The sequence below is a fragment of the Rhinichthys klamathensis genome, unplaced genomic scaffold (assembly GCF_029890125.1).
Source record: "Rhinichthys klamathensis goyatoka isolate OS25496 unplaced genomic scaffold, OSU_Roscu_1.1 h1tg000184l_1, whole genome shotgun sequence".
Classification (NCBI taxonomy): domain Eukaryota; kingdom Metazoa; phylum Chordata; class Actinopteri; order Cypriniformes; family Leuciscidae; genus Rhinichthys; species Rhinichthys klamathensis.
Window position 1 is genome coordinate 1439233 of NW_026606712.1, and position 12222 is coordinate 1451454.

The 12222-nt window shown below is 38.5% G+C and overlaps 1 protein-coding gene across 3 annotated transcripts in view; it reads right to left on the bottom strand.

The window, feature by feature from the left end:
* sdk1a (sidekick cell adhesion molecule 1a) overlaps positions 1–12222 on the bottom strand; it is a 363622-nt gene that overhangs the window by 15648 nt on the left and 335752 nt on the right. For all 3 annotated transcript variants that reach the window (XM_056261644.1, XM_056261643.1, XM_056261642.1), the window contains 4 exons: positions 9148–9204; positions 8592–8693; positions 2093–2208; positions 370–556 (listed from right to left, as the gene is read on the bottom strand). In XM_056261644.1, coding sequence (XP_056117619.1) covers positions 370–556; positions 2093–2208; positions 8592–8693; positions 9148–9204 — 462 coding nt within the window. The remainder of the gene's footprint in view (positions 1–369; positions 557–2092; positions 2209–8591; positions 8694–9147; positions 9205–12222) is intronic.

Genomic DNA, 12222 nt, shown 5'->3' on the forward strand with positions numbered 1-12222 from the left:
CCCCTCCCTGTCATTTCAGTGAGGTGGAGCCTGAGGTCAAATCATTCCCCGCTTGTGCGTAATTCATTCCGACAACATTTATAGAGTGAATGATTTAATGCAGAACACATGAATTGCTAATGTGAATGATGCAACGGTGATATAACGCCACATGCTCCAAAATATGATCAGGTGTCGACCTGGTTTTCATGCATGGAGAAGAACACAATATGGAAGTGGACATATTGCCCTTGGCGCGCTGTCTGCGGTCAGATTTATAGGTTAGTCTTTAAGGGTGTAACGGTTGGTGCTCAGGTCAGAGGGGGGGCTCTGTGGTCAGTTCTGAATGGGAGTTTAATGGCGATTAGGATGATTTGTGCAGATGCTCACCTGCCTGAAGAGTGCGCCCCCTCCTGGGCTCACTGAACGGACCGTCTCCCGCAGCATTGAAGGCAGACAGCTTGACCATATAGTACGTGTAGCTGGTCAGGTTCTTCAGTCTCATGTTGGTTTCAGGCCGGAAGAGAATCTTAACTTTCTCTGTTTCATTCTGACTCTCATTCTCCCAGTAAAGAATCTACAGGCAATGAAAGACATAGGTGGATGTATAGAATTAAACTTTGTCTGGCACAAAGCACTGCATCCTGCAACCCTTTCAGCCATGACTGCATTAACAATGTATAGTGGCCCTAAAAAGTACTTAACTTACTCAACTTTTAGAGATCCATGGTTTCCCATTCAGATTCTTAAAGGAGAACTCCGGTGCAAAATGAACCTCGGGTGTAATAACACATTGGTACAGACTAAATCGTTCCCTGAGATTTGTTTTCATGATAATCGAATATAAAGAGTTTTATCTCTAAAAACAGTTTAGCTTATAACGCTAGTATATTGGGCATCGAGTAAGCAAAAAGAGATCGCTAGTTAATACCATTAACAAGGCTCAAATTAGCCCCACACTAACACGGCAGCATAATGAGTGTCCTTACATGCAAACCGAAGCATTGAGAACTTTGTAAGTGTATAGACAGTTTAATAAGAAGATACTTAACACAGACAGTACAGTTAGCGCATACAGACAGGAGCCATCTTGGAAAACAGTCTTGACCAATCGAACCACGAAGGTGAGCGAACAGTACGTGTAGATATTGAAGATAAGATAAATTATATTTATTTTCTTTTATTTTCTCTGTTGCGTTCAGTGCTTCTCTTATGCGCTCAGTGCTTTCTTCCGGAAACAACGGACCATATGAGATTCCAAGTCACAGTTCAGCTCACGTATCACCGTGTTCGTGGTTTGACTGATCGAGACTGTTTTCCAAGATGGCTCCTGTCTGTATGCGCTAACTGTACTGTCTGTGTTAAGTATCTTCTTATTAAACTTTCTATACACTTACAAAGTTCTCAATGCTTCGGACACTCATTATGCTGCAGTGTTAGTGTGGGGCTAATTTGAGCCTTATTAATGCTATTAACTAGCGATCTCTTTTTGCTTACTCGATGCCCAATATACTAGCGTTATAAGCTAAACTGTTTTTAGAGATAAAACTCTTTACATTCGATTATCATGATTAGCAGAACAGAGGGGCGGAGTGAGCGAAGCTCATTATCATTTAAAGGCATATGCACTGAAACGGCGTGCTGAAAACAGAGCTCTTTTTGACCAGGTAAAATTAGTGTTTTCTTACAATACTAATGAGAATTTTTAATTAAAGAATATTACAAACTTTTCATTTAGACCCTAAAGAATCAAATTAACTTGTATGAAAATGGCATTATATGACCCCTTTAACATGAATATTCCATATTACTGCCAGGACATTTTTATATACTGAATCAATTTCATGTATATTTCAGCAGATATTCACTTAACCTTCACCCATGGTCATTAATTCATGGGTTCTATAAAACTTACTGTCTAACACCATAATCTAATACAGTAAATCTGTGGAGAATACAAGAAAAGAAAATGAAGACAAAAGAAACAGACTGTAGCTATTCTTCCACCCTAAAGAGCTTGAAATGACAGTAGAGTTCGAGGGGAGGAGAAAAAGAGGACAGATAATAAGAGTATGAGAGAGATTGGACGAGGTGGGTGGTTTGGGGGTGTCACCTTATATCCCTGAATGATGCCATTTTGGGTCTCGGCAGGGGGCGGCTCCCACTGAACCTCCAGCTGTGTGGATGACAAAGTGTTGATCTGGATGTTCTGAGGGGCCACAGAGGGGGCTACGAAAGAGCACAGGAGATACTGTAAATACATCACACTCAATTCCTCCAGCTAACCACTACAAAAGACATTACTTGCCCTGCAAAGAAATGCGCTCATGCTGCTTTGGGGCTGGTGCCCAATCCATTCCCCATGTTTCCACTTGTGCTGAACCTGTGTGATTTTCTTACTTATGAGGAACACAAAAGAAGATATTTTGAGAAATGTCTCAGTGTTTTTGTAAATGAAAGTCAATGGGCAACAAAACTGTTTGGTAACCAACTTTTTTTTATAAACTAAATATCTTCTTTTGTGATCCACAGAAAAAAGAAAGCCATGCAGATGACATGAGGTTGAATATATGATGAGAGAATTTTCATTTCACTTTTTTAACTCTGGTCCAAAACAAAACTAGAAAAAATATTGTGTCATAACTAAAATAACTCTCTCACGCTATTCCAAACCCGCAAGACTTTCGTTTCGTTCATCTTCAGCTTCTGTTTACTAAATTTGAGTGCTCTATGTACGTTCGCTGATCAATGTTTAGATATGAATAAAAGCTGATCATATTTTGGGTGAATAGACTTTCAATCGAGGGACAGAAATCTCTCAGATTTCACTGAAAATAACTTCATTTGTGTTCTCAAGATAAATGAAAGTCTTATGGATTTGGAATGACATGAGGATGAGTAATTGATGAACCCTTTTATGTCAGTGTAAACGCAAAGTGGAAACCCGGCTAGCATCAGTTACTGAATGAGAACCAGTCCCAGTGGGAAAAGTGATATCAGATGAACACTGACTCCAGCGTGGCTGCCGCCCTCTGTTGTGTCTCCGTTAAATGTCATTCATTAAAGAGGCGAGGAATACATAAGCCCTATCCATCATAAATCACAGCAACAGATGCAGCTACCCCAGACAGCAATAATAAAAAAAAAGCAAATTTAATAAGACCAAACCTGAAAGCAGAGCTAACTCCGAGAGCATGACAGCTTGACTATATTAGGGGCTTGAAAGTTGAGTTTACGTGTAGTAAAGCGGGCTGAATCATTTATGAGCGGGAATGAGTTACAGCTGCGGACAGTGGGGTGCGAGAGACTTGACTGAATGAGCTGTTATAATAAAGCACAGAAAAGCTCTGTTCCAGCATCTAAGTGAGCTGTCTTGCTGTCGACACAGCATGATCCTAACTAAAACCGAACATTTTGAGTGATTTGGACCACTCTATATGGAGTGCAACAGTTTTTCAGAGGCGCTGGTTCAGGAAGTCTTTTTTTTTCCATTCATTTTTACCATAGGGATTTCAAAAAAAGTATTTGTTAAAGTGTTATAAGCCATAAACCAAGACAACCAGCGAGGAGAATCATAACATCACAAACTTTGATTCGAAGCCAAAAGAATTTGAAAATCAGACAAAAATACAAAGGTACAAGAATGTACTAAATGGCTTAAGTGGTAGAAAAACTACAATCCCATAAAGCATTACGAACAGCATAATCAGATTAAAAACGATGGAGAAATACAAAACTACTCACTGAAAAATGTTGATTATATACAGTATATATAAACAATATATCTTAGCTTTATTGCAAAATATGCATATAGATTCAAATATTTAAGTATTTTGAGAGTGTAGAGAGACTGGCGATTCATGGGAGTAGGCAGAGCTAAAGGGATCTTTTGCCACACTTGGCTTGTTTCGACTGAAATTTCTGTACAGCAACATGGGTAATGTAGTTTTTCGACATGAATTCTGCTGTTAAACATGATTATTTTAAAACTAAGCTGAAATAATGCTGGCAAACAGCTTCAACAGAAGCAAATACTATTGATTAACAATCTCGTAGTTCACAGTAAGGCTGTTTTTAAAGGTTTATAAGTTATCGTTTAAAATCTATTTCCCTGTGGAGAAATTGAATAGAGTTTTTACTGCTGGAACCTGACAGTTGCACTCTATAGGAACAGCTCCATATGCCACACAAAGAACACCTCTGACATGAAGTGCACTGGAGATTTAACAACTCCTTCCGATAGGGTTTGACGTTAGCATGTTGCTAAGCTAAACAACTCAATACTTTATAATATAAAAGTATAAAGTATAAAAAGCATAGCACACAAATATTGGGTAACATAGTACATTTTTACGTCAATCAAACTATTCTGTTGAACCTTTCAGTGCCCTGCTGAAAAAGAAAATCTTAAACCAGCCAAAGCTAGTTTGCTGGTCTCCTAGGTCGGTCTGGCTGGTTCCAGGGGATTTGTGCAGTGGGTGAAATCATCAATCTCCAGCTAAAAAAGCCAAAGAGAGGCAGTTGAGGCCAATTTAAACCAGGTAAGACCAGAAAACAAATTTGAACTGAATTGAAGATTGGAAGAGGAATGAAATATATTCATTTATAACTGCTGTTTTTTCCAGGTTATATAAACAATAATTACGCTTGAATTCCAAAATAGGAACTATAAGAATGCATTAACAAATGTCATGCATATTTTATTTGTCAACTGATGTTCAGCTGGTCTTTTTAATAGTAAACATATTATCAGATTATCAGTCATCAAAGCTTGGTGTCATGATAGTCATCGACACTCACTAAAAAACCCTCAAAGATGATGTTTTCATTTTCATTTTTTTTCTTTTCAAATTTGAAGTTTGAATTACTTTCGATTAGTCTTCTCATTAACACCATTATTCATTCAGATCGATTTGCGTACGAAAACAAGAGTCAGGATTTATCGCATAAAAAGCACAATCATAGCACGATGGAGGCACTTTCTGCTCTCATGTGACTTTTACCCTTTCATTCTCAATTACCCTTCACCAAACCCAAACAACATTTTAGGGTGTCTGTCAAATCTCAATGGGCTCATCAGGAAAGAGAGAAACGCTGCTTCCCGCAGTAACTTTAACTGGTGTTGGACAGAGTCATTTTAGAAAAACGAGTGATTTATACACTGTTTAATGTCATATTTTTATTTTGTGGAGGCACTTTAAGGGGCAACTTGCCAACTTAGTTTCTTATCTACTCCTAAAATATGCATACAAGTTATATGTCCCCTTAAGGTACTTAAGAACTGGTACTGAACCTGTTTAAGGGTTAAATAATGTACAAAGATGTAATTTTGAGTGTGCCCCTAAAGGTAGAATCTTTGCACTTTTTTTCCCCTGAGAGTGTGGATAAAGTTTGTGGCAGTGCATTCTGAGTTTGTGATGTTACCTTAGAAAGCTTATAAAACAGGATTGCTACCCACCTTTTAGAACAAAATTCCCATCAGGAACCCCTATGATGCCTTAAAATGCTTTCTATGTGGGCAGCTCACTAGGGTTTAAAACCGTCTGCTGTTTCTGCATTCTAACACCAGCATGGCCATCGAATGTCAGAAGGCTTTTAAAGGCAAAGCTCTCCGCTCTCTGATCCCTCTCAGGGTATGTAGTCAACCTGACGTTAATCAGAGGGAAATTCATTTGTTTGTTTGGCTGTCCCCCCTCCTGCTGCTGGAAGTAATCTCCATTCCTGGCCCCTTCTAATGATGCTGTTAATAACCTGATGTTGATAACCCTGCCTGCTCCACCAGCTGCTTGAATTCTTTATGACAGATTCATATTTACTGCTTCATTAAACCCCTTATGAGAGGAGGCCAAAAATGCTGCAAAGAGGTGAAAGAGGAAAAAAACACAAAAAAAAACATGTGCACACTCACACACACACACCCCTGTCCTGCCAAAATTCTCACCATGACTGCTTTTATTAATACTGTGGCACTACTAGAGCAATGCTGTTTAGAATTTCATAAATAATCTTGGCAATGATTAGGTGAAATGCAAAACTGTGCGGCGAGCGAGAGCCTTGACGACATCCTGTCTGTGCAGTGTCAGCCTGTTAGCACGGCTGGAGTGGAATTAAACAGCACAAACGACAGTTCGCATTTGTAGCAATTTGCCTGCGTTCAATACTTTTAGCGTATGGTAGAAATGCGGATGTAATGCATCTATTTGCTAGTAGTGGGAGGATTGTTTTTCCACTAAAGGCCCTTTCATTGATCATATAAGATGCCCCACATGAATATAGATTTGTTTCAGGCTGTGTAGGTGATAAACATCCTTTCTTTTGTATTGTACCCAAGAAAACAGCACAACAATTATTAGTGTCCAGAGGAATAGTTGGAATGTCATATCCGGCGTTCCTCTTTTGGCAGCTCATTAGACGGAGCGCTCGGCTCTTCAGCCAGGCAACTGGATATTATTCAAATCAATAAATGTACAGGGAAAAGAAATTCTGTTTTAGTAACAGAACAACTTGAGCTCAATTTGAAAAGCACTTTACAATTCAGCAGTACAATCTAGCTTGCAGGAGCCTGATTGTGAGGTAGGGGAGAACAAAGAGCTAAACCAGCCTTCAGTACAGCTCAAAACGACAAACTCATCTTTGAGCACACTTATTCAGCCATCGTTTCATATCTCTAAGCACTCCAGACTCACGTACATTTACATTTAATCATTTAGCAGATGCTTTCATCCAAAGCGACTTACAAATGAGGAGAAAAATAGAAGCAATCAAACCAACAATAAGGCAACAATATGTAAGTACTGTGACCAGTCCCAGTTATTCCAGCACAGAACACGGTCCTCTGTGTGTTATCCTCAAGTCCTTAAAAGAACCACAATCAGGAAAGAAAAGTGAACAAACAAACAACTGCTTTCTCAGATCTCATTTTGGACAATTTGAGTTGTGACTGAGTTTTATTTAATGTTGCATTCACACATTATAATAGGAAATGTATCACCATTTTAAGCCTACACACACACATAATGGCTAACGATGCTTTTGGGAAACGCACCCCTTGTTTACTAGTCCCCATGACTCTGTGTGCATGCATTCAGGTTGAAGTCCCTACCGGAATAGAAAAACAAGTGCGCACGCACACTCGCACACCCTAAACCTACCCATCACAGAAAACTTTATGCATTTTACATTTTTAAAACACATCACTTAGTATTACTTATAAGCTGTTTTCCTTTTTAAGGGCCAAAAATGTTCCAACAAGGACAAGGATTTCGGATATTGCCATCTTCAGAATCAAAACTGAAGGAAGACCTTAGTTTGTTTTTTTACATCCCAGCATATGCCAGCATAACAATATGACAGAAAGGCAGCCCACTATTGTGTATAATAATATCTCACTCTCTCTGTCATCTGCATAGAAACAGAATAAGCAGCACTTTGTATGGTAATCTATAATAGCCATATTTTACGTTTGTAGAACCTTAAGATTCAAGCAAAAGTGAAAATAAGGTAAACAAAGTCCCTTGTGTTCACAATTCAACTTATAAGCAAAATAAACTGTGAACTTAAAAGTTTGGCTTGCTTGTATAAGCCAATTTTCTTCCAAACCTCTCTCAGATCCCTGAAATTAAATTTCAGTAGTAATCATGATTGCATCTGAAAAAGCTAATTGATCTAAACACAGAAATTGATCCAAGCCCAAGCCTTTAAGTGGGTTTGTGTTTCCGTCACATTAAGCAGAACCTCACCATAGCTCTAGCCTCTGTCGTTATGTTCCCTCTTCATGCCACTCCACTAAGGGAACACAATTCATATCTGTCAGCTCATGTAACGCCTTATTCCCTGAAGGACTCGAGGCAGAGCGCATGCTGTCCTGCTCCTAGAGAGCCTTATGGCACAGCCATCTCAAAAGGCACATCCATCAACAGTGGTCATCACCACATCTGTCAGGGTGGAGCGGCAAAGATGTTTTCTGTGAATTTGCTCTCTCATTAAAATGGTCCTCTGGTGGGATGATGCCAGCAAAGCATACTGGTCTGGGTTTAACAAAAGTCTGGTCAGTATTCGAAAAAACAACAACCCATAGTCTTCTACATAACTATTGAGTTATGTTCTCAAACGGTGCAAGTTTAGAAAATACAAGATACCTTACACACTGTGTCTACACTGGGCGTGAGTGACGCGACGCAATGAGACAAAAGACAATAAAACCCATTATAATCAGTGATGCTGTCTACACTATGCACGACAAAACCCCGACAGTTAACTGATGGCCATTCTATTTTGGATGTACTTAAAGCGCTCACGCTACTTCTAACACATAGGACAAATGGATTTGGGACGTTCGCTTTGTCGCGTCCAGTGTAGACAGCCTCAAGATGTTGTGGGACGTCGCAACACGACAACTGTAGCGTCTGGTGTTACAATACCCCTTAACATCAGGACTCAACAATAAGGGGGGCCTGGATGAAGTTTGGGACAGGATGGAACTGGATGTTATCACTTTTAATCAAAAGTGTCTTTATGAATTTATAGCTGATATGGAATTACATTGCTGTGTAGTTTTTCAGATAATATTGCAAAAACGTGGAAAGTGCCCTCATTTTCACACAATCGCTTACCTGCTTCTCCAACAAACACCTCTACTGGAGCACTTGGAGGGCTTTCTCCAATGACGTTGTAGGCAGTCATCACAATTTCATAGCGCCTGTATTTCTGCAGCTCTGATAAGAATATAAAATGAGAAACAGAAGGGTTTAAGGGTACTTGAAAGGTGTATCTTGGCTTTGAGACAGATTGCAGATAAGAAGAATGAGAATTCTTCTGAGGAGAAACAAAAGCATCTCTCAGATATCCACCTACTGTTCCATACAGTGTGGATACAGAATAGTTTGGGTGTGATTATGGAAAGCAATGGCATCAAACTCTTACACAGGAGAACTGAGAGAACATGCATTTCTCGGGTCTCGGGTCTCAGGCAGTGTGCAATGAGATTCACTTTTGAGAATATCTCAGGGCCAGAATGTTCCTGGTCAGAGTAGATGGATTAGCGGAAAAACCATGTTCTCTGAACAGGAAGAGTATTTGGGATTACACACTTTGCCAAAGGGAGTTTGATTATTTCGGACTTCAAAGGCAGACTGACATAAATGAGAAAGATGGCTAAATGAAACTTACGCGTTAGCTCGAATTCGGTTAATGAAGGATTGCTGACAGTCTTCACAGTGCTTTTGGCTGTGGAGGGAGAAAGAGCAACTGATGAGGAATACATTACTGGAGATGGAAAAGCACAAATCAAAGGGATATTTCATCATGGCAGTAAATCTTTGCTTTTCAAAGTTGCTCATCACACACTTCTCCAAGAGATTGATGAAATTCCACAATGCTCATCTCACTTTTGCACGCGCTCAGATCAAACCCCGCGAGAAACCAAAGCGAGTCAGTGATTAATGATTCAACAGTCAATATACAGTTCTATATCACAAGCTGGGGTGCATTAGGGACCTAATAAGATTTTTAAAACGCATACTGATCCAGCATCACTTGGGGAAAATTAAAGAAAAATCGGAACGTCCGCACCACTAGTCAATCCTTTTATACTGTTCCATTTCAGCTCTGGAACTTAAATGAATATGTCTGTGTAGTTTAAAAAAGTGTTTCTACAAGAGGGCATATCAGACTTTCAGAAGTATCTTCTGGTCAAGCTCAGACACTTCAACTTTACATACAAAATACCTAATTGGACAGAAATAAAGAGCTCAGTGAGGGATTAAAAGTAAACTTTAAATAAAATTTAACCCAGTTAAGTTTGATACATTTTTATAATATTTTGAAATTATCATACAGATTTCTATCATTTTATCAAAAATGGAATATTGTAATGTAAGACAAAAACATCTAAACATCACAGAATTCATCAAAACCATTGCTAAAAAATTAAGTCATTATGGATCCAGCTATTCTTAGTTAAAAGGGGATATTATGATTACGATTATCAATCAAATATTTAAACATGTTTTGTTTTTGATGTAATTTGATTTTTTTTAAAACAAATTACCACTTTTTTATGTTAGAATTGCATAACAACATCCAGTGTAAATGGATTTAAAATGATTTAAATTCATTTAAATGTCACCTTAATATTTGATACTAAAATAAAAAAAGAATATTATATTAATCTGTAAAAATGTCATTTGAATATTTTATTCAATATATTAAAACATATGAAGGGGAAATGCACAAGAGGAATGACTAAATCTTTGTATCTGTCTGACAACACACTATGAACAACAATCATAGGCATATATAAGTAACAGAAACTGACTCGTCTTCAGCAGAATGCCTCAGAAAGTGACAGGGACCTTGTTAGCTTCTGGAGCACCTGCTAACTTTTCAATGTAAGCTGTTAAGCCTGAACAAACAGAGCATAGCTCTGGTAATTTCCTCCTGGCATTTAGGGTGATTTCAACAGGGAGGTGCATTCAGCACTTAACCGACCTCAGATTTTAACATGTAAGATGAGTGGAGAGCAGAGGAGAGATATTGCATTCCTGCCCTGACCAGTGCAGAACATAGGGAAAGGAATTAAATATGCCTTCGTGCTTGGCTGCTCCGGGCTTGCGCATTTAAATGCTGTCAACACTGCTGAGTCCAATTTGTCAAAGGAGATTTAGCAGCCGGATCCGGGCTGTGGAAAAAGAGCCCGTTGGCGCGCATGGTGTCGAACACTTGAGCTCAAACTCATGATTCCGCACCTCACGCAGCCTGAGCGCGTAATGAGTTCACCTACGCTCAGCCATCCGGTGGAAATATATTCTCTAACTGCAGGGAGAAAAAGCGCCCTGACGCTTTGATAACGTTCAAATTTGCGTAATATTCATCGTATTAATGTGGATTTCGAAATTTGCCATCACAGATTGTGTCCCAGTTTCATTTCAAAACTCGACTTCCTTTCCAAGAGCGTAGATGGGAAATACAATATATATTTTTGCACAAAAGCACACGTCAAACACACAAAAAAAAAGCTCAATGAGGGACTGAAAACTAGTTTACACGCTGTAAACTTTAAATTACATTTAGCCAAGTTAAGTTTGACTAATATTAACCATATTTTGAATTTCATCAAACATGGAATATTGTAAAGTAAGACAAAACCAATATCACAAAACATCATAGAATTCATCAAAACCATTGGTTATATCTGCTTATGTTTGTGCCATTGGTTTTCCCACCAAAATGATGTCATTTTGGATCCAGCTTTTCTTAGTTAACAGGGATATTATTATGCTATTATTATTATTAGGGGCCAAGCACTGAAAGTACGGAGGCACCTATTGAAATCGTTGGCGTTCTTATTCTTCTTCTTCTTCCGTATGGAAGTCTCTGGCAGCCCATAGAACCGCTTGCGGGAAAGAAGCATTTTTTAATTATGAATTATAAAGTTATAAATTTGGCACACTGATAGAGGACAGTCTGAACAGTCACCATAGCAAATTTGGAGTCTCTAACTCAATCCCTCTAGCGCCACCAACTGTCCAAAGTTTCACTCATGTTTATGCTAATAACTTTTGAACCATAAGGGCTAGAAACAAAATTCCCACTGATTCCTTGGCTCAAGACGATTCGATTGCATCATATGACGTCATTTTCCATCATGAAAATCCTTCCGCTATTTAGATTTTTTTTTTTAAACCTACTTTTTCGAACTCGTCCTAGACGGTTGCTCCGATTTTCACGAAAATGTAACCAAATAGAAAAATCCCTTTTTTTGGTTAGAACTTCTGAACTTCTTCATTTTTTCATATCGGTCATTTTGAATTTTGAACTAAAATGCTGTATTTTATGAATGCTTGGTATGGGTTATCGGCATGATGCTCGGAAAGAGTCTGAGAAGTTTCGGACCAGCGCCACCTAGTGGTGAAAAAAAAAGGATTTGGTCGACTTATTTTTTTCTGAATCCTTGCCGAGTCTAACGATATCAAACATTCTAGGTTTTGATATTTGATATAGATATTTTCACTAGATTTGACACACACATGTATGGGCTCAAGAACACATTAAAAAAGCGGTGGAACTGCGCCACTTGGTGGCGCTATAATAGAACAAAACAAGGACATTGCCATTAATTACAATATATTATCATGATATTAAATGCAACATTTTACGAATGCATTGATGTACCGTTACAAAACTTGGTATGTGTCTTGATAATCCATTAAATCATATTTTTAGTTACTGTATATATGATTTTTC